The 26,568-nt window shown below is 44.4% G+C and overlaps 1 protein-coding gene across 1 annotated transcript in view; it reads right to left on the bottom strand.

Moving 5' to 3' along the window:
- AKAP6 (A-kinase anchoring protein 6) overlaps positions 1-26,568 on the bottom strand; it is a 424,676-nt gene that overhangs the window by 329,900 nt on the left and 68,208 nt on the right. The window contains exon 2 of the mRNA XM_073639078.1: positions 13,247-13,541. Within this exon, the coding sequence (XP_073495179.1) occupies positions 13,247-13,522 (276 nt within the window). The 5' untranslated portion in view covers positions 13,523-13,541. The remainder of the gene's footprint in view (positions 1-13,246; positions 13,542-26,568) is intronic.

Below are 26,568 nucleotides of genomic sequence, written 5' to 3'. Positions count from 1 at the left end.
GGGAAGGGGCCAATATCCATGGATCTTCCCAGCCTATTAATATCAGCTCACAACTTTCTGCTTAGTGTTTACTGATTATTAAAAAGGGGGGACCCCAAAAAAAATTACATGGGGTCCCCCCGATGAACTGTGGTAATCTTACTGATGTCACTGCTCGCAGGGTGCGAACTTACTGACGGTTCTTCTTCTGCGAGTGGTGACGTCAGTAAGGTTACCGCAGTCCATCAGCTGCGAACTTTACTGATGTCACTGCTCATCACAGCAGCCGGATTCACACGCTACTTTCAGTGTGTTCTGGCAGCCGTGCATCACAGCCTCCGGATGTAGCAGAATCGGGGTTCATCATGGGACCTCCTTATTACAGATTTACAGCGAACCCCTTTGGATTACTTTATTCTTTTATGGCAATAAATGGGTAATAGAGGGTAATTATCGCGGAGTGCTTTTTACAATAAAGAACTTTTCTGTGTGTTTCTTTTTTTTGACTACGAGGTTAGTAATGGGGGTGTCTGATAGACCTCTCCATTACTAATCCCTGGGCTTGATGTCAGCGGACATTACATAGCTGACATCGACCCCAAAACCATTATCCTGATTGCCAACGCACCAAGGCAATTGGGAAGAGCCGCAGCTAAGCACCAGAATTGGCGCATCTTATGGATGCTCCATTTCTGGGACGGCTGATGGCTGGTGTTATTAGTCTGGGAAGGGGCCAATATCTATGGCCACTTCCCAGCCTATTAATAACAGCCCGCTGCTGTCTGCTTTGCCTTTGCTGGTTATTAAAAATAGGGGGGACTCCACATCATTTTTTTGGGGGGACCCCCTTTTTAATAACCAGTAAAGGCTAAGCAGACAGTTGTGAGCTGATATTAATAGGCTGGAAAGATGCATGGATATTAGACCCTTCCTAGACTATTAAGATCACCTCACAGCTGTTTGCTTTCCCTTAGCTGGTTATTAAAAATAGGGGGGGAACCCACGACATTTTTTTCTTTTATTTATTAGCTAAAAACAAGTACAGAAAACTACACACATGAAGCACTGATTCCATATATCACTGACATCTATCTATTTAGCTATCTATATCTGTATATAAGATGGCTTTATTAGATATAAAACTGTAGCTTGAAATGACATAGAGTAATTTTCTATGTAAAAGATGATGTTAAAAACGCATTGCATACGGATTGCATACGGATGTCATACGGATGCTAGGTGAGGAAAAAAAACACCCACTTGCATAGCAGTTGCATGACATAAGTTGAAACATGCAGATTCCACTCGTCCAACTTCGTGAACAAGCCGTTATGTTGTGCGGATTGTTACAATTGCAGGGACACCAAATATGTCTGGTATTTGCTGATTTGTGATGTTTATTTATTTATTTTAAAAAAAGCTCAATAAAATGGACATTATTGTAATTGTTTTTCATTAATTTTTTTTAGTAATTGTATAGGAAAGACAAAATCTCTTTTATTCTCCCTCTAGAATACAGGGACATAGAAATACACTACTATGTACAGATGTATCTCTATGTAATCTGCCTGTGGAGTCAGAACCTTCAATACAGATCAAGTATTCAAAATTCTCCCAGTGACATCACCAGAGCTTGTAGCTCTATTACTTTAGCTCTTTCCTGTAATGTTGAAGGTTGTGGGTTTGAGTACTGAAGAGACTCACAAAAAAAGAAAAAAAAGTTATTTTTGTAATTGCTTTTTATTATTTTTAGTAATTTCATAGGAACAAAAAAAAATGACTTTTTCTTTACCTCTAGTATACAAAAGAAATCATTGTATATAACAGTGTATTTCTATGTACATGTATAATCTGCTTCTGGGTTCACTGCCTGCAATTCAGCTCAAGATTACAAATTTCTCCTATATTTATTGTTGTGGGCTGTGGGTGGCTCATAGCTAGATATATAGGTCGTGTTCACATATAGCTGTGTTTTTTTCTGCTGCTTTTTCGAGCAGAGATTCTGCTGAGTTTAAATGTCCAAGCAGATCTCAAACCCACAGTTCCTGTCAGTTTACACTATGGATATATTTCCCAACATGTGCATCAGGATCCAAGGAGTAATGTTTCTCCTTGCGGAGAGTGACATGTCAAGCCTGACATGCCAAGGTGAGGAGACTTTTAAGCCGCAATGCTGGGAAATATGCAAATTGTCTCTTCGGAAAAGAAGAGGACTAGAACTCTAGTGCCATCTAAAGGAAGTAGCAATCCTAAAGGTCAATATCGACCCTTTAACAAGCCTTGTCACATTGAGATTTTAGTCATGTGACAAGGCTCGCTAGATAGTCGATACTGACTTTTAAGATTGCTACTTCCTATAGGTGGCGCTAGAGTTCTAATCCTCTTCCTCTCTGAAGAGACTATTTCCAATATGTGTATGAGATTTTTTAAAATCTCATGCACTTTTCTGGCACTGTTAAACACAAGCGAATACACAGCAGAAAATCCTTTTTTTCACACCATGGGAATGACACAGTATCCCCCAGCTTTAGTAACAAGGCCAGATGGAATTATTACAGAATGAGCAAAAAACCCATGGCGCGTGGAGGTATAGTATGTGCCCGTAGAGAGCTACAAGTGTTTTATGTAGGCTCACAATAAACCATGTGTATGGCTCAGTGGTTAGCACTGCAGCACTGGGGTCCTGGATTCAAATCCCACCAAAGACAACATCTGCAAGGAGTTAGTATGTTCTCCCTGTGTTTGTGCGGGTTACCTCCGGGTTCTCCAGTTTCCTCCCACACTCCAAAGACATACTGATAGGGAATCTAGATTGTGAGCCCCAATGGGCACAGTGCTGATAATGTCTGTAAAGCACTGGGGAATTAATGGTGCTATATAAGTGAGTAAAATAAATAAAATGTGCATGAGCTGCCATAGTGTGCATACAGTATGAAGAGAACAATGGAGGTAAAAAAAAATATATGTGACATTTTATTGCAGCTCTTTATACTGTATAAAATTTCTCAAGTTCTCAGTTGTGGCAGCTGCTGTTCTACTTCAAAACTTCAAGTAATGGTTTATTGACCGTGAAATATGTTTGTCACTTCTCTTCTTGCCATTGTATACAGAGTGATCCAATCTCATGTCTCACTGTATAGCCCTCGAGCTATTTCCAAGCTACACTCTGGCCCCCCTTAAGGGATAGAACAAAATATGCCAAGATGATGCTTGACATGGACATGACTGTAAATGGTTATTAATAAAAATGCATCATGCAGCTTCCATGTACAGTACTGAACATCAGCCACTAGATGGAAGTCTAATACAAGAAATTGCAGTGATCATTGAGATCTACAAAACTGTAAATGCCCTCAGTTTGCTATAGAAGGTCTAAATTCCCTCATTCGACTAATGTCAGATGCACCTGCCAATATTGAAAGGTTTGTCAGTCACTCTAATGTGTATGGAGGTGTCAGCCAACTAATTGTTGGAGGAGGTGTCAATTGCTTAACATGCTCACATCTTGCACAGCAGTATTCACCCATAAAAGATTGCATACATGCGACAAAATGTACACTGGATGGCATTGTCAATAGTGTTGAGCGAGTATGTTCGGTTAACCCTTTCGGCGAGTATGCTCGGGCGAGCGCCGAGTAGTTACAGCTGCTCGGTGATATGGTTGAATCACTCCCGTGTGCATGATTTGCGACTGTTTGACAGCTTTAATACATGTGAGGAATGTGTAAGAAACAGGCATTCTTCACATGTATTAAAGCTGTCAAACAGTCGCAAATCATGCACACGGGGCGATTCAACCATATCACAGAGCACGCTGAAGACACTCAGCATAGGGTTAACCGAACATACTCGCTCATCACTAATTGTCAACAATGGAGCTTATTTTACTAGTGGGGATGACACGGATGAGAAACAAAGGAATATACAAATACAATCAGTGAATTCATACAAGTCCGTCCCTTCTAAATTCCCTGAATACAAAGTCACTGAATCTCGAGTTAGACACTTAAGACAAAACACACTTTGGAAAAAAACAATGAATCAAAGAAAAGATGAAATGATTATCCATGTAACATAATTGAAAAAGTCATGAGTATGGCTCGACAAGAAGAGAGGGTCCACGCTATAAAGAAGAGAAAAAGAAAGGCAAATGATAGCTGATCTGTATTCCCTTTTGGGTTCAGTCTGATGGCTGAAAAAATTAAATCAATAATCAATAAGAATTGGCATATAATCAAATCGGATTATCTGAAACAGCAAAAAGTAGACCCATTTTGTCTTTTAGAAGAACAAAAAATATAAAGAACCATTTGGTAAAACATCATTTACTGCAGAAGAGAAAACCTGGTTAAAGGGACATTGTCCCTACTGGGAATCATTGATGCGGTAATTAAGATTTGGGCTGATGAATCATGTTGTGCGTGATTTCATTACATGGAAAAATGTTTTTTTGTTTTATGCTGTGTTTTGCTCATGTTGATTTTACTATATAGGGAAAACATTTTGCATTGGTTTTCTATGGTGTATCAGGTTACTTTGCTATGTGTCTACGTTCATTTCCTCCGGGTTCTCCGGTTTCCTCCCACACTCTAAAGACATACTGATAGGGAATGTAGATTGTGAGCCCCAATGGGGATGGTGATGATGATGTCTGTAAAGCGCTGTGGAATTAATGGCGATATATAAGTGAGCAAAATAAATAAGATTATAGATAAATTTGGATATAGCCAGTGCAATTAACCCTCTGACATCCTGCAATCTCTGAGCTCCAGAGCTTATTACACACCTTGTTTTAGGCACCTTTTTCCCTAAATACAGAATGTTTTCCGTTTGTGTTTTATATCATGTATGCAGGGTCGGCGTCAGCACCTGGCGCACCCGGGCAAGTGCCGGGGCCCTGGAGCATCAGGGGGGACCACTTGCTGTGGGGGGTCCAGGCCACTCCCCCAGCAGCTGTACCTTTAATTGTGCTTGTGTGTCACCCCTGCCACGTCATTACTAGCAGACACAGCCGCACAGCGCACTGCACGCGGCCATGTCTGATGAAGTGCTGGTAATCAAACACCGCCAACAGCCCTGCACAGATGCTGCGTTCTGTGTGTGCATGCATGTCTGCATACCGTGTGTGCGTGCATGTCTGCGTACGGTGCATGTGTGCTTGTGACATTACATATCTGCAGGATATCTATCTGTTCTATCTATCCCATATCTATCTATCTCTGTATATAAGATTACTTTATTAGTTTGTAAACTAGCTTTAAATTGCATAGAGAATGACAGTATGTAAAAGCTGATACTAAAAACGCATTGCATGCGCATGTCATACGGATGCTGAGGTGAGGACAAATCGCATTGTACGCGCATGACACTCGTCCTACTTTTCTGGATCAGCATCGGACCGATTTTTTTATACACTAGTGTGACTCCAGCCTCAAGCAGTTTGTGGTGTATGACATTGCCTTTAAGCAGTTGTCTGCGATGTAAGACATTCCCTTTAAGCAGCTGTCTGCCGTGTACGACATTCCCTTTAAGTAGTTGTCTGTGGTGTACGACATTCCCTTTAAGCAGTTGTCTGTGGTGTACAACATTGCCTTTAGTTGTCTGTGGTGTACGACATTGCCTTTAAGCAGTTGTCTGTGGTGTACGACATTGCCTTTAAGCAGTTGTCTGTGGTGTAGGACATTGCCTTTAAGCAGTTGTCTACGATGTAAGACATTCCCTTTAAGCAGCTGTCTGCGGTGTACGACATTCCCTTTAAGTAGTTGTCTGTGGTGTACGACATTCCCTTTAAGCAGTTGTCTGTGGTGTACAACATTGCCTTTAGTTGTCTGTGGTGTACGACATTGCCTTTAAGCAGTTGTCTGTGGTGTACGACATTCCCTTTAAGCAGTTGTCTGTGGTGTAGGACATTGCCTTTAAGCATGTGTCTGTGGTGTAGGACATTGCCTTTAAGCAGGTGTCTCTGGTGTAGGACATTGCCTTTAAGCAGGTGTCTGTGGTGTAGGACATTGCCTTTAAGCAGGTGTCTGTGGTGTAGGACATTGCCTTTAAGCAGGTGTCTGTGGTGTACGACATTGCCTTTAAGCAGGTGTCTGTGGTGTAGGACATTGCCCTTAAGCAGTTGTCTGCGGTGTAGGACATTGCCCTTAAGCAGTTGTCTGCGGTGTACGACATTGCCTTTAAGCAGGTGTCTGTGGTGTAGGACATTGCCTTTAAGCAGGTGTCTGTGGTGTAGGACATTGCCTTTAAGCAGGTGTCTGTGGTGTAGGACATTGCCTTTAAGCAGGTGTCTGTGGTGTAGGACATTGCCTTTAAGCAGGTGTCTGTGGTGTAGGACATTGCCTTTAAGCAGGTGTCTGTGGTGTAGGACATTGCCTTTAAGCAGGTGTCTGTGGTGTAGGACATTGCCTTTAAGCAGGTGTCTGTGGTGTAGGACATTGCCTTTAAGCAGGTGTCTGTGGTGTAGGACATTGCCTTTAAGCAGGTGTCTGTGGTGTATGACATTGCCTTTAAGCAGTTGTCTGTGGTGTAGGACATTGCCTTTAAGCAGGTGTCTGCGGTGTAGGACATTGCCTTTAAGCAGGTGTCTGCGGTGTAGGACATTGCCTTTAAGCAGGTGTCTGTGGTGTAGGACATTGCCTTTAAGCAGGTGTCTGTGGTGTAGGACATTGCCTTTAAGCAGGTGTCTGTGGTGTAGGACATTGCCTTTAAGCAGGTGTCTGTGGTGTAGGACATTGCCTTTAAGCAGGTGTCTGTGGTGTAGGACATTGCCTTTAAGCAGGTGTCTGTGGTGTAGGACATTGCCTTTAAGCAGGTGTCTGCGGTGTATGACATTGCCTTTAAGCAGTTGTCTGCGGTGTAGGACATTGCCTTTAAGCAGGTGTCTGCGGTGTAGGACATTGCCTTTAAGCAGGTGTCTGCGGTGTAGGACATTGCCTTTAAGCAGGTGTCTGCGGTGTAGGACATTGCCTTTAAGCAGGTGTCTGTGGTGTAGGACATTGCCTTTAAGCAGGTGTCTGCGGTGTAGGACATTGCCTTTAAGCAGGTGTCTGCGGTGTAGGACATTGCCTTGAAGCAGGTGTCTGCGGTGTAGGACATTGCCTTTAAGCAGTTGTCTGCGGTGTAGGACATTGCCTTTAAGCAGGTGTCTCTGGTGTAGGACATTGCCTTTAAGCAGGTGTCTGCGGTGTAGGACATTGCCTTTAAGCAGGTGTCTGCGGTGTAGGACATTGCCTTTAAGCAGGTGTCTGCGGTGTAGGACATTGCCTTTAAGCAGGTGTCTGCGGTGTAGGACATTGCCTTTAAGCAGGTGTCTGCGGTGTAGGACATTGCCTTTAAGCAGTTGTCTGCGGTGTAGGACATTGCCTTTAAGCAGGTGTCTGCGGTGTAGGACATTGCCTTTAAGCAGGTGTCTGCGGTGTAGGACATTGCCTTTAAGCAGGTGTCTGCGGTGTAGGACATTGCCTTTAAGCAGGTGTCTGCGGTGTAGGACATTGCCTTTAAGCAGGTGTCTGCGGTGTAGGACATTGCCTTTAAGCAGGTGTCTGCGGTGTAGGACATTGCCTTTAAGCAGGTGTCTGCGGTGTAGGACATTGCCTTTAAGCAGGTGTCTGCGGTGTAGGACATTGCCTTTAAGCAGGTGTCTGCGGTGTAGGACATTGCCTTTAAGCAGGTGTCTGTGGTGTAGGACATTGCCTTTAAGCAGGTGTCTGTGGTGTATGACATTGCCTTTAAGCAGTTGTCTGTGGTGTAGGACATTGCCTTTAAGCAGGTGTCTGCGGTGTAGGACATTGCCTTTAAGCAGGTGTCTGCGGTGTAGGACATTGCCTTTAAGCAGGTGTCTGTGGTGTAGGACATTGCCTTTAAGCAGGTGTCTGTGGTGTAGGACATTGCCTTTAAGCAGGTGTCTGTGGTGTAGGACATTGCCTTTAAGCAGGTGTCTGTGGTGTAGGACATTGCCTTTAAGCAGGTGTCTGTGGTGTAGGACATTGCCTTTAAGCAGGTGTCTGTGGTGTAGGACATTGCCTTTAAGCAGGTGTCTGCGGTGTATGACATTGCCTTTAAGCAGTTGTCTGCGGTGTAGGACATTGCCTTTAAGCAGGTGTCTGCGGTGTAGGACATTGCCTTTAAGCAGGTGTCTGCGGTGTAGGACATTGCCTTTAAGCAGGTGTCTGCGGTGTAGGACATTGCCTTTAAGCAGGTGTCTGTGGTGTAGGACATTGCCTTTAAGCAGGTGTCTGCGGTGTAGGACATTGCCTTTAAGCAGGTGTCTGCGGTGTAGGACATTGCCTTGAAGCAGGTGTCTGCGGTGTAGGACATTGCCTTTAAGCAGTTGTCTGCGGTGTAGGACATTGCCTTTAAGCAGGTGTCTCTGGTGTAGGACATTGCCTTTAAGCAGGTGTCTGCGGTGTAGGACATTGCCTTTAAGCAGGTGTCTGCGGTGTAGGACATTGCCTTTAAGCAGGTGTCTGCGGTGTAGGACATTGCCTTTAAGCAGGTGTCTGCGGTGTAGGACATTGCCTTTAAGCAGGTGTCTGCGGTGTAGGACATTGCCTTTAAGCAGTTGTCTGCGGTGTAGGACATTGCCTTTAAGCAGGTGTCTGCGGTGTAGGACATTGCCTTTAAGCAGGTGTCTGCGGTGTAGGACATTGCCTTTAAGCAGGTGTCTGCGGTGTAGGACATTGCCTTTAAGCAGGTGTCTGCGGTGTAGGACATTGCCTTTAAGCAGGTGTCTGCGGTGTAGGACATTGCCTTTAAGCAGGTGTCTGCGGTGTAGGACATTGCCTTTAAGCAGGTGTCTGTGGTGTAGGACATTGCCTTTAAGCAGGTGTCTGCGGTGTAGGACATTGCCTTTAAGCAGGTGTCTGCGGTGTAGGACATTGCCTTTAAGCAGGTGTCTGTGGTGTAGGACATTGCCTTTAAGCAGGTGTCTGTGGTGTAGGACATTGCCTTTAAGCAGGTGTCTGTGGTGTAGGACATTGCCTTTAAGCAGGTGTCTGTGGTGTAGGACATTGCCTTTAAGCAGGTGTCTGTGGTGTAGGACATTGCCTTTAAGCAGGTGTCTGTGGTGTAGGACATTGCCTTTAAGCAGGTGTCTGTGGTGTAGGACATTGCCTTTAAGCAGTTGTCTGCGGTGTAGGACATTGCCTTTAAGCAGGTGTCTGCGGTGTAGGACATTGCCTTTAAGCAGGTGTCTGCGGTGTAGGACATTGCCTTTAAGCAGGTGTCTGTGGTGTAGGACATTGCCTTTAAGCAGGTGTCTGTGGTGTAGGACATTGCCTTTAAGCAGTTGTCTGCGGTGTAGGACATTGCCTTTAAGCAGGTGTCTGTGGTGTAGGACATTGCCTTTAAGCAGTTGTCTGTGGTGTAGGACATTGCCTTTAAGCAGGTGTCTGTGGTGTAGGACATTGCCTTTAAGCAGGTGTCTGTGGTGTAGGACATTGCCTTTAAGCAGGTGTCTGTGGTGTAGGACATTGCCTTTAAGCAGGTGTCTGTGGTGTAGGACATTGCCTTTAAGCAGGTGTCTGTGGTGTAGGACATTGCCTTTAAGCAGGTGTCTGCGGTGTAGGACATTGCCTTTAAGCAGTTGTCTGCGGTGTAGGACATTGCCTTTAAGCAGGTGTCTGTGGTGTAGGACATTGCCTTTAAGCAGGTGTCTCTGGTGTAGGACATTGCCTTTAAGCAGGTGTCTGCGGTGTAGGACATTGCCTTTAAGCAGGTGTCTGCGGTGTAGGACATTGCCTTTAAGCAGGTGTCTGCGGTGTAGGACATTGCCTTTAAGCAGGTGTCTGCGGTGTAGGACATTGCCTTTAAGCAGGTGTCTGCGGTGTAGGACATTGCCTTTAAGCAGTTGTCTGCGGTGTAGGACATTGCCTTTAAGCAGGTGTCTGCGGTGTAGGACATTGCCTTTAAGCAGGTGTCTGCGGTGTAGGACATTGCCTTTAAGCAGGTGTCTGCGGTGTAGGACATTGCCTTTAAGCAGGTGTCTGCGGTGTAGGACATTGCCTTTAAGCAGGTGTCTGCGGTGTAGGACATTGCCTTTAAGCAGGTGTCTGCGGTGTAGGACATTGCCTTTAAGCAGGTGTCTGCGGTGTAGGACATTGCCTTTAAGCAGGTGTCTGCGGTGTAGGACATTGCCTTTAAGCAGGTGTCTGCGGTGTAGGACATTGCCTTTAAGCAGGTGTCTGCGGTGTAGGACATTGCCTTTAAGCAGGTGTCTGTGGTGTAGGACATTGCCTTTAAGCAGGTGTCTGTGGTGTAGGACATTGCCTTTAAGCAGGTGTCTGTGGTGTAGGACATTGCCTTTAAGCAGGTGTCTGTGGTGTAGGACATTGCCTTTAAGCAGGTGTCTGTGGTGTAGGACATTGCCTTTAAGCAGGTGTCTGTGGTGTAGGACATTGCCTTTAAGCAGGTGTCTGTGGTGTAGGACATTGCCTTTAAGCAGTTGTCTGCGGTGTAGGACATTGCCTTTAAGCAGGTGTCTGCGGTGTAGGACATTGCCTTTAAGCAGGTGTCTGCGGTGTAGGACATTGCCTTTAAGCAGGTGTCTGTGGTGTAGGACATTGCCTTTAAGCAGGTGTCTGCGGTGTAGGACATTGCCTTTAAGCAGTTGTCTGCGGTGTAGGACATTGCCTTTAAGCAGGTGTCTGTGGTGTAGGACATTGCCTTTAAGCAGGTGTCTGTGGTGTAGGACATTGCCTTTAAGCAGGTGTCTGTGGTGTAGGACATTGCCTTTAAGCAGGTGTCTGTGGTGTAGGACATTGCCTTTAAGCAGGTGTCTGTGGTGTAGGACATTGCCTTTAAGCAGGTGTCTGTGGTGTAGGACATTGCCTTTAAGCAGGTGTCTGTGGTGTAGGACATTGCCTTTAAGCAGGTGTCTGTGGTGTAGGACATTGCCTTTAAGCAGGTGTCTGTGGTGTAGGACATTGCCTTTAAGCAGGTGTCTGTGGTGTAGGACATTGCCTTTAAGCAGGTGTCTGCGGTGTATGACATTGCCTTTAAGCAGTTGTCTGCGGTGTAGGACATTGCCTTTAAGCAGGTGTCTGCGGTGTAGGACATTGCCTTTAAGCAGGTGTCTGCGGTGTAGGACATTGCCTTTAAGCAGGTGTCTGCGGTGTAGGACATTGCCTTTAAGCAGGTGTCTGTGGTGTAGGACATTGCCTTTAAGCAGGTGTCTGTGGTGTAGGACATTGCCTTTAAGCAGGTGTCTGTGGTGTAGGACATTGCCTTTAAGCAGGTGTCTGTGGTGTAGGACATTGCCTTTAAGCAGGTGTCTGTGGTGTAGGACATTGCCTTTAAGCAGGTGTCAGTGGTCTATATGGCATCTATGCTGCATGCAGCCCCACCCACTTACTCGCTAACCCCTCCTCCTGCTTGCTAAGCCCCACCCCCCACCTCCCACCTGTCAGAGCCCAGAAGTGAGGGAGAGTCTGACATCACAGCAGGAAGCCGGAGAGTCTCAGCCAGAGGTCATGTGACCAGGGAGCAGCTCAGGATCCTGCAGGATGAGGCACAGCAGGTATTAGTGCAGAGCTTATCTATGGGAGTTAGGACACATAAGAGGGACATGGAAAGCGATGGCCAACCCCTTTAATATCAGGCAGGTGTCAGCTGTGTGACACAGCTGGTATCTGCCTGCAGCTGTAGCACTGGAGCTTGCTCTGATCACTGCAGTTTTTACCCCTTCACTACTGTAGATGGCCAATTTCCATTTTTGTGTTTTCATTTTATTTCCTCCCCTTCTTCAAAGAGCCATAACTTTTTTCTTTTTCTGTCCACATAGACATATGAGGGCTTGTTTTTTGTGGGATGAGATGGACTTTTGAATGACTTCATTCATTTTACCACATAGTGTACTGGGAAAAAAATTCCAAGTGGGGAGAATTTGCGAAAAAAAGAAAAAAAAACGCTGCAATTATGACATTTGTGTTTTTTGGGGGATTTGGTTTTTTTTGGTGTATAAAGGTGACCTGTTCTTTATTCTCCTCATGACTATGATAACTGCAATACCAAATTTGTCCAGTTTTAATATTTTATTGGTGAAAAAAATGGAAATGTGTAAGAAAAAAAATGCTTTTGGTTTTTCATTTTTCTGTTGAGGGCTTCCTTTTGTGGGGGGTGAGCTGATGTTTTTATTTGTACCATTTTGGGACAGATATGAAATTTTATTCCTTATTACTGCATTTTTTTTGTTTTGTTGTGGCGACCAAAAGATCGCAATTTTGGCGTTTTGAGGGTAGGGTATTCAAAGCTGATCCCTTCCTTGTCAGCCAAAGAATTGACATCAGTGCAGTGGTCTGGTTGCCCCAAGAGTACAGGGTGGACTATGTGACATAGACTGTAGGAAGGGTGGCATAGTAGGAGTCCTAGAGCAAGGGCGGACCTATCATTGGTGCAACCTAGGCAGCCGCACAAGGGCCCAAGAGGTAAGGGGGGATTTCCACCTCCAAAACATGTGGAATTGTGCATCATGATAAGTTATTGGGCTGTAAATGGCCCATGTACTGTTCTTGCCCAGGGGCCCTTTTCTGTCTGTATCCACCAGTGCCCTAGTCAGGGGCAAAGAATTATGGTTGCCCTACTGTCTGAGGCTGGGTGAAAGTAGTGTCGGTCTGAAGTGTGGTCCAATTGATTTCTTATTGGGTGGTACCTTAGGAAGGAACTAAAGAGTGGACAGGTCCTATAGAAGCAAAGCTCCATCATCTGTCGAGAATGAAACGGGCTGAGCTTCTGGGTCCTCTCCCCATGTACGGCGCTCATCGCTAAGGGGTGAAACGGTGTTGTGCTGACAAAAACAATGATCCGTAAGCGTTTCCTTGTTTGTCGGGCGATTGCTGACCTGTATAGACAGGCTGATAGTTGGAGGAGAATGCTCATGTGAAAATGAACTCTCGTTCCCCAATTCTTGGCTTGTCCAAATGGGTCTTACTGTTAAATGGGTTGTCTGAGAATTTAGGAAATTATATCAAACACAAAAGCAAGCCTTGCTGCCCTAGACGAGCATTGATGACCACTTCATTATCCTAACTATACAATTATAATATTGTGTGATGTTACTCTTCTGGAGAAGAGGGGACATTGGAGATCTTGGTTACTGGAGCCATTGCGTTTGTAAACCTCTTTAAACATTCTGACACTGCTTTGTAAAGGACAAATTTGGCTTTAGATTCCACCAGTGAAATGTATCGGTTCACCCTTTGCATTGTAGACACAACATGAAAAGAGCAAAATGAAATGTAAAATGCTTCACATGTACTGCTGTCCTCACCTTGAGTTGCATTAGATGCACATCAACATGCTTGCTTTGAGGGTCTTCTTGCACAGACTGTGTAAGTCCTCTTACTCTTTCAGCTGTGCTTCTTATCCAGGTATCGATTTCTGGCAGGTGTAAGATAATTTTCCAGTCTGCCCCTGTATGAACTGGAGGTGGCCTTACAGAGCGCTGGACACAATCTTGCCCAAAAGAGGGCTCTATTTCACATGAGTCTCCAACATTCGGGTCCATGGTATCTGCTTCTTGGGATCCAGTAGTCTTCAGACTCATGGCGTAGAGCTAGTCATACCTATGGGGGTGAAGGAATAGTAAGGTTTTCACAAGATGCTTAGACATTTATCAATAAAAATGTCAATGGCAAACACTTGTTATCACAATAATAAAATCCACAATCTGGATTTTGCAATACTAATTTATTGTTGTAATAGAAAGATCAAATAATTGGGAAGATCTGGATCGGGGTGAGGGTGATGGCAGAGGTAAGGACACAACATCTATAGAAGCCTGATGTGCAGTAGCTGCAGCCAGGGGTGGAGGAGAGTATGGTCCAGATAACAGCAGTTTGGCAAAGTGGAGATTATCAAGATGTGCAGGCTACCCTCACGGAAAGGAGAAGATCCGGAGAGTACAAGTGTCACACTTGTTTTTTTTTTACCTTGACAAAGGCGCCAGTCCGACACCAAAATGCATTGATGTGATTACATCCTTACTTTCACTCTCCGCATCTCATCCTTTCCAAGAGCGCAGCCTGCACAGCGTGATAATCTCCACTTTGCTTTGCCAAAGATCAAATAATTGTCATATACAACATTCACCAAACAGAAACATTCACTCCCACAATACAACACTTAGATAATACAAGCACAATCTGCTGACTTAAAGAGAACCTGTCACCTGATTCATGCAGCCAAAACCGTGGGCAGCATGAATTAGAACTTGGCTGCACGATTGTAGCCCGGTATACTTCTCTCTGAAACCCACCAGTGTTTCGGCAGATAATATTGGTAGAAGTCCTAGCTGGGGCTATAGCCAAATACTAGACTAGTCCAGCACTGCCCCAATCCGCTCCACCCAGCGCCACCCTAGGTGATTGACAGGTCGCTCCCTGTGCACATATGTGGGAGAGAGCTATCAATATCCCGCAGCAGCACTGGGAAGAACTGGCCAGGGGCAGCCCATCTAGTTTTGACCCCAATGGTATCTTCTAACTACGCTTTCTCTGAAACGCCATAGTTTTCTGAGATAAACATAACTGGATGCAATCGTACAGCCAGGCTGTGAGTCATGCTGCCCATGGTTTGAGCAACATGAATCAGATGACAGGTTCCCTTTAATAATTGAAGAGGTCCAATCCTCCTTTTTTTTATTAAAAGGAACCTGTCATTCTATTCATGCTGCCCAAACCAAGGGCAGCAGGAATCCCAGCCTGGCTGTACGACTGCAAGTCATATTGTTCTCTCAGATTCTTCAGAAAAAATATAGTTTGGAGATTCGGCCGGAGACCATAGGCAGAGAATTGACAATCCTGACTAGCTCCAGGTGATTGACAGGTCTCTTCCATGTGTGTACTTAGTGAGAGACCTGTCAATCACCTGGAGCAGTGCTAGACTAGTCTTGTCTACAATCCTCGTCCGGGTCTCCAAACCATATTTGTCCATATAGTGTATCAATACTCTGAAAATAAAATGCTGAAAAGACTGATGGGTCACTTTGACTTGCACAATCGAACTTTTTAATTAGTGTTCACATAAGTGACAGCAATCAGTGTCCCCTTTTTCCTTCTAATACATCAATGAATATTAAGAAGAAGTAGGGGACACATGGAGGAGAGTATAACTGGAAAATCACATTTGTGAAGGAAATATATAATTGTATGGGAAAATATAAAATAACTAGTTAATTCTCACTCCACATGCTGTCTTCTCATACACAGGAGATAGCTCTTATTGGGGGAACTGCAAACTGAGGGGGGTCCCCTTGGAGAATACTAGAGGTGTCAAGCCTGGCAGTTGGGCTCCAGGAGCCTTAACTTTAAAGAGCTAGCAGATGGGTTGTAACCGAGAGAATATTTCCTATTGTTTGTATAAGAGAAGGGGGATAGACAGGTATTTGAAGTGCCACAACTTGGCTCATCGTCCATTCACAGAAAGCAACGTTTGAATGGGCCAATCCGAGTCATCCTGGAAATACGAGCCTATGGTAAACGCTGAAAAAGCTGGATGGCACAAAGAAGGGGTTCACATGTGGGGGCCGCAGATGCTGCTTGTGATCCATAATTAATTTTCCCCTTCCCCCAAGGAAACAGAAGAACAATAAGTATTTCTGTTATTTATCCCTTTTTATTTTAGAACTGTTTTGCATATTTGTGTGTCGTTTTATTTTTCTCTCTTTATATCTTTTATTGTACGTTCTATATACAGTACAGACCAAAAGTTTGGACACACCTTCTCATTTAAAGATTTTTCTGTGTTTTCATGACTATGACAATTGTACATTCACGCTGAAGGCATCAAAACTATGAATTAACACATGTGGAATTATATACTTAACAAAAAAGTGTGAAACAACTGAAAATATGTCTTATATTCTAGGTTCTTCAAAGTAGCCACCTTTTGCTTTGATGACTGCTTTGCACACTCTTGGCATTCTCTTGATGAGCTTCAAGAGGTAGTCACCGGAAATGGTTTTCACTTCACAGGTGTGCCCTGTCAGCTTTAATAAGTGGGATTTCTTGCCTTATAAATGGGGTTGGGACCATCAGTTGTGTTGTGCAGAAGTCTGGTGGATACACAGCTGTTTGTCCTACTGAATAGACTGTTAGAATTTGTATTATGGCAAGAAAAAAGCAGCTAAGTAAAGAAAAACGAGTGGCCATCATTACTTTAAGAAATGAAGGTCAGTCAGTCCGAAAAATTGGGAAAACTTTGAAAGTGTCCCCAAGTGCAGTTGCAAAAACCATCAAGCGCTACAAAGAAACTGGCTCACATGAGGACCGCCCCAGGAAAGGAAGACCAAGAGTCACCTCTGCTTCTGAGAATAAGTTTATCCGAGTCACCAGCCTCAGAAATCACAGGTTAACAGCAGCTCAGATTAGAGACCAGGTCAATGCCACACAGAGTTCTAGCAGCAGACACATCTCTTCAACAACTGTTAAGAGGAGACTTTGTGCAGCAGGCCTTCATGGTAAAATAGCTGCTAGGAAACCACTGCTAAGGACAGACAACAAGCAGAAGAGAATTGTTTGGGTTAAAGAACACAAGGAATGGACATTAGACCAGTGGAAATCTGTGCTTTGGTCTGATGAGTCCAAATTTGAGATCTTTGGTTCCAACCACCGTGTCTTTGTGCGACGCAGAAAAGGTGAACGGATGGACTCTACATGCCTGGTTCCCACCGTGAAGCATGGAGGAGGAGGTGTGATGGTGTGGGGGTGCTTTGCTGGTGACACTGTTGGGGATTTATTCAAAATTGAAGGCATACTGAACCAGCATGGCTACCACAGCATCTTGCAGCGGCATGCTATTCCATCCGGTTTGCGTTTAGTTGGACCATCATTTATTTTTCAACAGGACAATGACCCCAAACACACCTCCAGGCTGTGTAAGGGCTATTTGACCAAGAAGGAGAGTGATGGGGTGCTACGCCAGATGACCTGGCCTCCACAGTCACCAGACCTGAACCCAATCGAGATGGTTTGGGGTGAGCTGGACCGCAGAGTGAAGGCAAAAGAGCCAACAAGTGCTAAGCATCTCTGGGATCTCCTTCAAGATTGTTGGAAGACCATTTCCGGTGACTACCTCTTGAAGCTCATAAAGAGAATGCCAAGAGTGTGCAAAGCAGTCATCAAAGCAAAAGGTGGCTACTTTGAAGAACCTAGAATATAAGACATATTTTCAGTTGTTTCACACTTTTTTGGTAAGTATATAATTCCACATGTGTTAATTCATAGTTTTGATGCCTTCAGTGTGAATGTACAATTTTCATAGTCATGAAAATACAGAAAAAATCTTTAAATGAGAAGGTGTGTCCAAACTTTTGGTCTGTACTGTATATTTTTATATTAAAGCTTAAAATCTTTATCTTTGATCCTCGTATAGCCTTTAAGAGAGTGTGTGACCTTTTTGATTGTCAGACAGTAGCATAGATTGCTGACTCATCACCCCGTGTACTTGATGAGTGGTGGCAGCGAATTAAGAATCTGGGTGTGCTGAATGTGTGGGGGTGTGATTTATGCTCATTTTATAGCCTAAAACAGAGGTTGAGTGAGAGCAGATAAATTAACCGTTGCACGCGCACTCAATGTGCTGAGAATTGTTACGTGACAACGTTAGACAGATTGTTTGTTTTCTATTACCATGGAGATTCATAAGTCTGCATAGTAGCTGCAAACACAAAACATGAGCATTGCAAAGTTGTTTCTTTTTTCACTGGAAATAATATAGAGCAATAAAAATGCTGCAAATAGCCCTAAATGATTAAATGCTCATACATTCATAGTGACTATTATTATAATATTATTATCCACATATCTTAATGTTGAAAAGGTGCACAATTTCCCATTACACGATAATTTAAGCTCTGTTTGTATAAAACCACACAATCCTTAAAATAAAAAAGTAGAAACGTATTCTTATATTTTATGGGCTTGGGGGGGAAAAAAAAAAAAACCTATTAGCTATACTGGCCCGTTGCTGTTTCAGCAATGCCCCTTCACCACTGGCCTTGGTCTCTGTTGTCAGGCTGCAGTGGTGACGTCACAACCATACCATACATGATTGCTGCAGCCAATCACTGGGCTCAGCGCTCATTCTGATGGAGATGGGACAAGAATTCTAAGCACAATCATTTGCTGTAATGGTGTCGTACAGTTAAGGTTATATGCGGTGCTATTTTGACTTCAGTTCTTTTATTTGTATACTATGCATTTTATCATTTGCAACATTCTGCCATGAATTTATAAAACATGACTAGTAAATATCCAATCTATTAAAAAAGGAAACCAGCTCATCAACCATTACTGCAGGAACCTCTCTTCTACTTTTGCAGGTTTGATTTACTTTACAGTCTTTAGCAGAATGCTCGTGGCCGTTACAACAGACCTGTATCTAGATTTTCTGGCATTCAGGGCAAGAATTCAGTCTGGACCCCCCCCCCCACCTCATGCGTTTTGCGTAGACATCATGTTGTAGTCGTCGCTTATGCCCGGCACGTTACATTAAAGTGGGGTCCTGGCTGGATGTGTGGACTTGTGCTGCGAGGGCGCTACACCTCTGCAGGCCACATGTAAGCGATGTTGCTGGTTTACCAGGACTACGTGTAGGACTGTTCAATGAGGGATCTTGCTTTCTCTTTCGGTCGGTCTCCTCTCACTTTAGGGACACCCTAGAATGCAGCACTTCTCACAATGGACCTTAGCCTGGACTGCATAGAAAGAGGACCTATCTAACTTACCAAGAAACTGTCTCTTTCCATCTAGCTTAGATCCTCCCACTTTGGGCTAGTCCCAACTAATAACTCTAGCTGTCCCTACTCACTGTCTGTTGCTGGGCAAAACACAGCTTCCTAACAGTACAGTGCAACAAATTACAGTACATCACCATTACAATTCACATTACACATCTCCATCACAATAACGCATAACATTACTTTACAATTTAACAATAAGATTACACTTGCTTCTTCAAGGAGGAACGTGGGTAGTATGTCCATCTCCTTACAATGTGACCAATCATTCATATGCGATTTGTATACTTAGTCTTGTGCCGACTAGCTGTTCTTCCTAATTCTCTCAATGTTCATGGAAAAACTGAGAGAAGCAGGAAGAGAAGCTCGTGGTCACGTGACCGAAAGTATGAAAAACGCATATGAGTGAAGTGGCCATGTGATGACTGTTGGAACCAGTAGGCAAGCTGAATCCTGACAGTGAGGATATTACACGCTGTTAGGATTTAGGGCTTTATTTTATAATTAAAGGGCTTGTTCAGGTTTGAGATGAAAGTCTGCAGTCATTCTAGGTGACTGCAGGCTTCTGAATTCTTACAGCACATGCACTGCACACTTTTAGGATTCTCCCTTGCCGGTAGCAAGAGTGGCGGTCATGTGAGCACAAGTATGTTATCTGTATACTTCTGGCCACATTCCGACTAGACGTGACTGGCCTCGCTCAGTTCAATTTCATTGAGCCCAGGCACGCATGTCTAGTCAGCACATAACTGCAAGTATGCAAATTGCATACTTGTAATTTTGTGACCTCCCACTCTCTCTACGAGCACCAAAGAATCCTGACAGCAGTGCGTGCTGTGAGAATTCAGAAGTCTGCAGTCACATAGAATGATTGCAGACTCATCACAAACTTGGACAACGCCTTTAATGCTCCTAGCATAAGTGAAAACATATTTGTAGAAAAAATACAAGAAATTGCACTCTGTGCCTCCAGGATTCTTCGATACGGTTTATTAAAATGCACAGATAAAAACACAACGCGTTTTCAGGTGGTTCAGCCTTCATCAGCCGATACATGTTGTGTTTTTATCTTTGCATTTTAATACACCGTATCGAAGAATCCTGGAGGCACAGAGTGGAAGCGCCAATTTCTTGTATTTTTTTCCTACAAATATTTTTATGTTGGATCCCCTTAAAGCAGAGGTCCCCAACCGCCGGTCCGCGGACCAGGACCGGGCCGTTGGGGTTTTTCAGCCGGTCCGCGGCGCCGCTGACAGCTAGCTCTGCGGCCCTGCGCCTGGTCAGAGCTCGCTCTGTGTGGATTTATAATGTTTTCTGCCATAGCCGTGACAGCTCGCAGCTCCCGGCAGAGAACATTATGCAGGACGGGGTGGGGCGTCGGGCGGGTCTTAGTGACGCGGCCCTCCTGCACAGCATGGTGTGTTCCTGACTGGGTGGGGCGGCAGGCTCTCCTCACTGACACGCCCCCGGCAGAACATGTTATATGGGGCGTGCTGGGGCAGCAGACTGGCTTCAGTGACGCGGCTCCCGGTACCGGTGTTCAGTGTGTAGCGCTGCTAAGCAGCAGCGCTGTATACACTGACGCTCAATGTACAATGCTGCTACTTAGCAGCGCTGTACACCGAGGTCCCGCCAGCATCCTCCCCATACAGCTCCACCCCTCCATAACCTCACCCCCATATGACCAAAGCCCCGCCCCCACCCCCACCGGGCCATGGAAAACTGGTCTTGCTTAAAGCCGGTCCCTGGTGCAAAAAAGGTTGGGGACCTCTGCCTTAAAGGACCCTCCACAGTATAAAAAGGTGGCAGCAGACCGCTAACAAGGATTTATACGGAATACACGTTATCCTAGAGTTGTGCCTGTGTGCACAACCATATAAGGTGAGCAAAATCTTGAATTTGCTACCAGTCATGCTCATCATATCTAATACTACGCTTAGATTGTCCTCACTTGTAATCTAGGTTACATTCTGCTGCATAAATAAAAACAACTCTTAACTAGAGATGATCGAACTTGTTTGGAAAACGTTCGCCAATCTCAAAGTCGGCACTAACATTGCACATTCAGATTCGTGTTCGAACCTCCAAGCGTTTTTACTCTAAATCGGCAAAATTAGTCCAAAGTGCGGTAAATGCTCCCGTTTCCACTAATGATTTTTTTAGGACTTTGGCTAGGATAGTGGTGCTATATGATGAGCGGGGGGGGGGGGGGGGTCGTGTTTGATGAGGGGAGGGGGTGGGGAGAGATCAGAGGAACAGTCGACTGTTATTCTTAAAAAAAAAAAAAAAATTTCTCTTTTTCTTAACTTAATGTGTGGAGATTCCGGCAGTCAGTCAGGGCGCAGAAACCATCCGCAACATCCGGACACAAGGGCTTGTGTTATTGGCCGCCGAAGTCACATGTCCCTCTCCATATAAAGAGTGGAAATGTTGTTTTGGCGCCATTTTGTCAGTGGAACAGCGCAGAGAGGCTGCTCCTGCTGTTGCTACTGGATAGAGAGATAATTAGCTTGGCGGTTGAATGTCAGTAAGCTAGTTCAGATACATATATAGAAATATTTTGCGCTGGTAATATATTTGGCCTAGCAGGAGTTCTCATTTGAAAATCTAAATTCATCCTGCTACTAGCGTGCTATAGAAAGCAGGCCACATTCCTGCATATAAATGTTTTGTGCTACTAGTTTTACTTCAGCCAGGAGTCCACATTTCGAAATCTAAATTTTTGTTGCTAATAGTGTGCTCCAGCCACACTATTTCAGCAAATAAATACTGATTGGTAATTTAGTGACAGGTGACTGACAGGTCTGGGCCTAGGGTTGTGAAACAGCTGGTTAAAAGAGGGGAAGGGTATATGTTACACGCACGCCGCTAGGTTCAGATAGGGCGAGACAGGTTTCAAGAATAATTTGGAATCCTGGGGGAACCTTTACTCAGGGCAACCATAGGCTGCAGCTGTGTGCTCACTTCCGCCGTTCGCACCCCCGGGTCATCAACTTGCATCGCTACAGAGGTCTTTGGGCCTACCGGTTAGCCAGTTGATATGCGATGTGCCAACACAGTGGAATTCCACTTTGCACATGTTGCAGCAGCGACTAGCCCTGACGCAGTATCTCATTTTGCATAGCCTGGGCCAACGCAGTACGGACGTGGTGCAAATTATGTTTGCAGAGTGGGCACAGATTAAGGACCTCTGCACCCTTCTGCACTGTTTTGAAATGGCTAGTAAGATGGTTTGCGCTGACAGTGCCGTCATCAGCATCACTATTCCAGTCATCTACATGCTGGAGCGCACTTTGAATAGTCTGCGGGAGGAGCTGGTGGTCCCAGAGGAGGGGGTGGCATCTTAGGATCGTGTATGCTCCCTAGGGAGGTAATGCTCGGATGTGTAGTCTCCAGTGAGTGCTCTATGTGTGAGGGATGTCAGCACAGCAAGAGAAGAGCGCAACGTCTGTTTATTCAGTGCTCCTCTCTTGCTGCTGTGCCAGCATCTCTCAGTGCAATGCCACAGTGCTGCAGACAGTCTCCTCTGAGCGCTCTGCTGTTTAGCTCTGTGTCCTGCAGTCTGACATTGCACTATGAGAAATGCACAGCAGCAAAGGGGAGTGCAGAATAAACAGATGTGCTCCATTCTTGCTGCTGTGCTAGCATCTCTGTCTTAACACAATGCTGGAATGCAAGGAGACAGCACTTTATTGCATTCACATGTGTTTTTTGTGTTGCAATTGAGGTAGAACTGCAGCGTTTTTTTCCAGTTTTGTGATTGCAGCAACGTTTGCGTTGTGGCCGGAACAGGTTAATGCAGGAGACAACATTGTCGCACGTGGAAGCAAGCAGATCCTGGGGAGCCATCGCCTCTGCAGACAGAATCTGTACTCCAATTAAACAGACATGGGGGACTGATGTTGCACAACAATAAGAAAAGCCTGAGAAAAGCTAGAGGTTTGGAGGTCACTTTGATCACATTTTTGAACAGGAAAGAAACAAAATCACCTAATGAAGTGAATTACAAACATTCATAACTTTCCATGCTGGACACAATAATGAGAGAACAAAAAATCAAAAACAAAAAACTGTAGTTACTCTTTAATGCTATTTGACTTGCACATCTGTAATGAGGAAGCCACTTTGTGCTCCATAACAGATAGGTACATCGTGCTAATCGTACAATGCAGCTTTAATAGTTACAGTGGAACATAAGGAGATTGGGAGCCCTTTGGCTCCCCACTGCCTGATCGCAGGGTGCTGAAAGTTTTGCTATAGCAACTGGAAGCCAAACAATGGTCTATGGGTCTGCAATACATTATTAATATCAGATCCCGTCAGAGATCAACCCAGGGCTGCCACCAGGAATTTCGGGGCCCCATACTGGCAAAATTTTTGGGCCCCATTTAGACTCCTCCCAGGCTCCACCACAGCTCCGCCTCCACACCTCAAACCTTCCACAGTCCCACTCCCCACTCTTCGGAAAAACTCTACTTTCTGCACCACTTCCTCACCATTTACACATTAACAGTTCCCATTGAACCACATCACATACATAGCCAGCAGCTTTTGTTTTGGCCAAAAGATTTTTTTTAAGCCGCCACCAGGATAAAGTAAACTATTCTGGCTGGGCCCTACTCTACTCTATTAAACATTTCTTATAATACCCAATACTCTTTTTAGGTATATTTTTATTTTAAGGGAATGTGTCACATACATTTTTTAAAATGACCAATAATATCACATATAAGGGACAAATACCATCACACCATAATCAGATCACATATCACCACATAGTGACCAAATAATACCACATACAAGGGACAAATACCTCCACACCATGACCAGATCACATATTAAGACCACATAGTGACTGAATAAGACCATATACAAGGAACAAATACCGTCACACCATGACCGGACGACATATTGCCACCACATAGTGACCGAATACTACAATACTGATCAATAATAAAAAAAACAAAAAACAATACTAATATTATACAAGTGTGATTATACACAGGACCTCTGTACATAGTGTACAGTGTATAGTGTAAGTGTACAGGTAACACACTCACTCACTGGTGACGTCTCTAGGTGAAGTCGCTTTTCTTGTTCAAACCGCCATCACTTCTTCCAGCCAGGACTCATCTCTGCATAAAATAAGTTATCTAGAGCAGCTTCCAGAGCACCTTCCCCAATTTTTCCCCAACTTCTACACTACACCAGATGAGGGAAAAAAAGCGACAGTTCTACCCTGCAGTGTAGCAGCACCCCCCCCCCCTCACTGAAAACAGTATTCTCAAAAATAAAATACATCACAGTAGTAATAATAGCCATAATTAGCCCCTACAGAAATAATGTCTCCATCCTGCCCCCTGTGACTCTCCATCTTGCACTCATGTTTCTCTTCTGCACCCATAGTGCGGCTTTGCAAAAAAAAAAAAAGTAAAAAAAACTTGCAGCCCTCCAGTGGCGCCAGGCTGTCCCATCACCCAAAGCACGGTTGCTGACTCATGACAGTGACGTCATACTCCAGCGACGTGCATGCTGACATCAGCTGCCGACCTGTGATTGGCTGTCCGAGGATGCATGTTCACAGAAACTGAACCGGCAGAATCTTGCCGCTGGGACCCAGTGAGCAGAAGAAAGGGGACCCGACTGGGCCCCCTCTGCTCACCGGGCCCCATATGCCAGTAAGGACAGTAATGCCCTGATGACGGCCCTGGATCAACCAATCACGTTTGTGCCTGTCCATTTAAAGCTATTCCATCCGGTTTGCGTTTAGTTGGACCATCATTTATTTTTCAACAGGACAATGACCCCAAACACACCTCCAGGCTGTGTAAGGGCTATTTGACCAAGGAGGAGAGTGATGGGGTGCTACGCCAGATGACCTGGCCTCCACAGTCACCAGACCTGAACCCAATCGAGATGGTGTGGGGTGAGCTGGACCGCAGAGTGAAGGCAAAAGGGCCAACAAGTGGTAAGCATCTCTGGGAACTCCTTCAAGGTGACTACCTCTTGAAGCTCATCAAGAGAATTCCAAGAGTGTGCAAAGCAGTCATCAAAGCAAAAGGTGGCTACTTTGAAGAACCTAGAATATAAGACATATTTTCAGTTGTTTCACACTTTTTTGTTAAGTATATAATTCCACATGTGTTAATTCATAGTTCTGATGCCTTCAGTGTGAATGTACAATTTTCAAAGTCATGAAAATACAGAAAAATCTTTAAATGAGAAGGTGTGTCCAAACTTTTGGTCTGTACTTTACATATTACACAAAAATGTTTTTACGTGTTCATAAACAGAAGCCAGTAAAAACACCCTCCCCAAAATCCCATTTTTCTTTAAAAAATAGTTTAATCTAGGAAAACTTCCTTTAAAAATGATACATTATTTGGTATTGCTGTGTCTGTGAAAATGCATACTATAACACTATATCATTATATAGCCCGCATGCTGAATGCAGCAAAAAAGATTAGGAAAAAATTCCAAAAGTGCTGTTTTGTTCCTCGCACCTTAAAAAAATAAGGAGTGATCAAAAAGTTGTACATATACAAAAATTGTACCAGTAAAAGCTGCAGCTTGTTATACAAAAATCAAGCCCTCGGTAAACAAAAACTGAAAAAGTCATAAGAAACATGTCAGGTTTGATAACCCTATTAATCAGCAGATATAGGGTTAATCTGTATGTTAGTAGCATTAAGTAGGGGGCCCCGGCTACAGTACTGAAAGTGCAGCACCTGGGAGAAAATTAACTTTTTCTCCCAGGAACCGCCAGCTTTTATTCATGCAATCATGAGAGCAGCGGCTGTAAGGACGCCCCGGCACTGACTGACAGCCTGCTCTTCACTGAAGCATTGCAAAGCTAGCTGTCAGTCAGTGGCAGGGCGTTCTTACAGCTGCTGATCTGCAGGTTATTTGCATTACCAGATCTGATAGGTCCCCTTTAAGACCCTCAAACGTTATTTTTTTTTGTGCAAAAGTAGCAAAATGTAAAAAAAATTATTAGATAAATTGTGTATCGATTATTAGGTCCCATACCAAAAAAACAATACCTTTATTAATTCTATATGGTGAACACTGTAAGGAAAACAAACAAAAAAAAAAAAAGAAGAAATGGCATACTTATGGTCATGTGACAGCTGCTGTAACCGGCAAGCAAAGCTGAATCCTAACAGTGTGTGCATTACAAACCTATAGGATTGCAGAAGATTTCACCTGGTGTGGACAAACACAAGTTTTGACCCTCTTAAAAGCGTTACATGTGTAAGGGTGGTGGACTGTGCTATCACGTTCCTACCCCTAAAGACACCAATCGCGCTAGGTGTTGTATTGTAATGTGAATAATGTCTTACATCTTTTGTATATAGTGTCGTGTGAATCATGTTATAACATATAGAGTGTGATAAGTGTTGCTAGTATAATGTAAGGTATTATAATGTATAGTAATGCGTAGTGTAAGGAAGTGTTGTAGGATAGGTAGTACAGGGATATAGATAGCTGACTGTAGCTTAGGTAGTAACAATAGGGTAAGATAGTTTTAATGTTTGGGAATAGCCCAGTGGGGTGGGGTTTTAGGGCAAGTGACTGCTGCCAGTTAGATAGGGGGATAGCTTTTTGGAGTGCAACGTGAGCAGAGCTGCCTTAGGAGTGAGGGGAGACTAAGGACAAGGGATAGTGAGATCCTAAAGAAAAGTGACTGACATGACAAAGTGGCCTTCTGGAGAAGGGTCCTTGGTGAGGACTCTGAATCACGAACGCCAGAGCTTGTAACGCAGACGGTAACGAACCTAGACAGGACTGAGTATGTGGGACTAGTTTGGGGTCCAGGGTGCCAGTAGTGGAAGAAAGAGTACATGACACCA

The sequence above is a fragment of the Phyllobates terribilis genome, unplaced genomic scaffold (assembly GCF_046119375.1).
Source record: "Phyllobates terribilis strain yellow unplaced genomic scaffold, ASM4611937v1 Scaffold_7__3_contigs__length_470593459, whole genome shotgun sequence".
In the NCBI taxonomy this organism is placed as follows: Eukaryota; Metazoa; Chordata; class Amphibia; order Anura; family Dendrobatidae; genus Phyllobates; species Phyllobates terribilis.
Note: the sequence above shows the minus strand (reverse complement) of the source record. Positions and strands in the feature narration are given on the sequence as shown.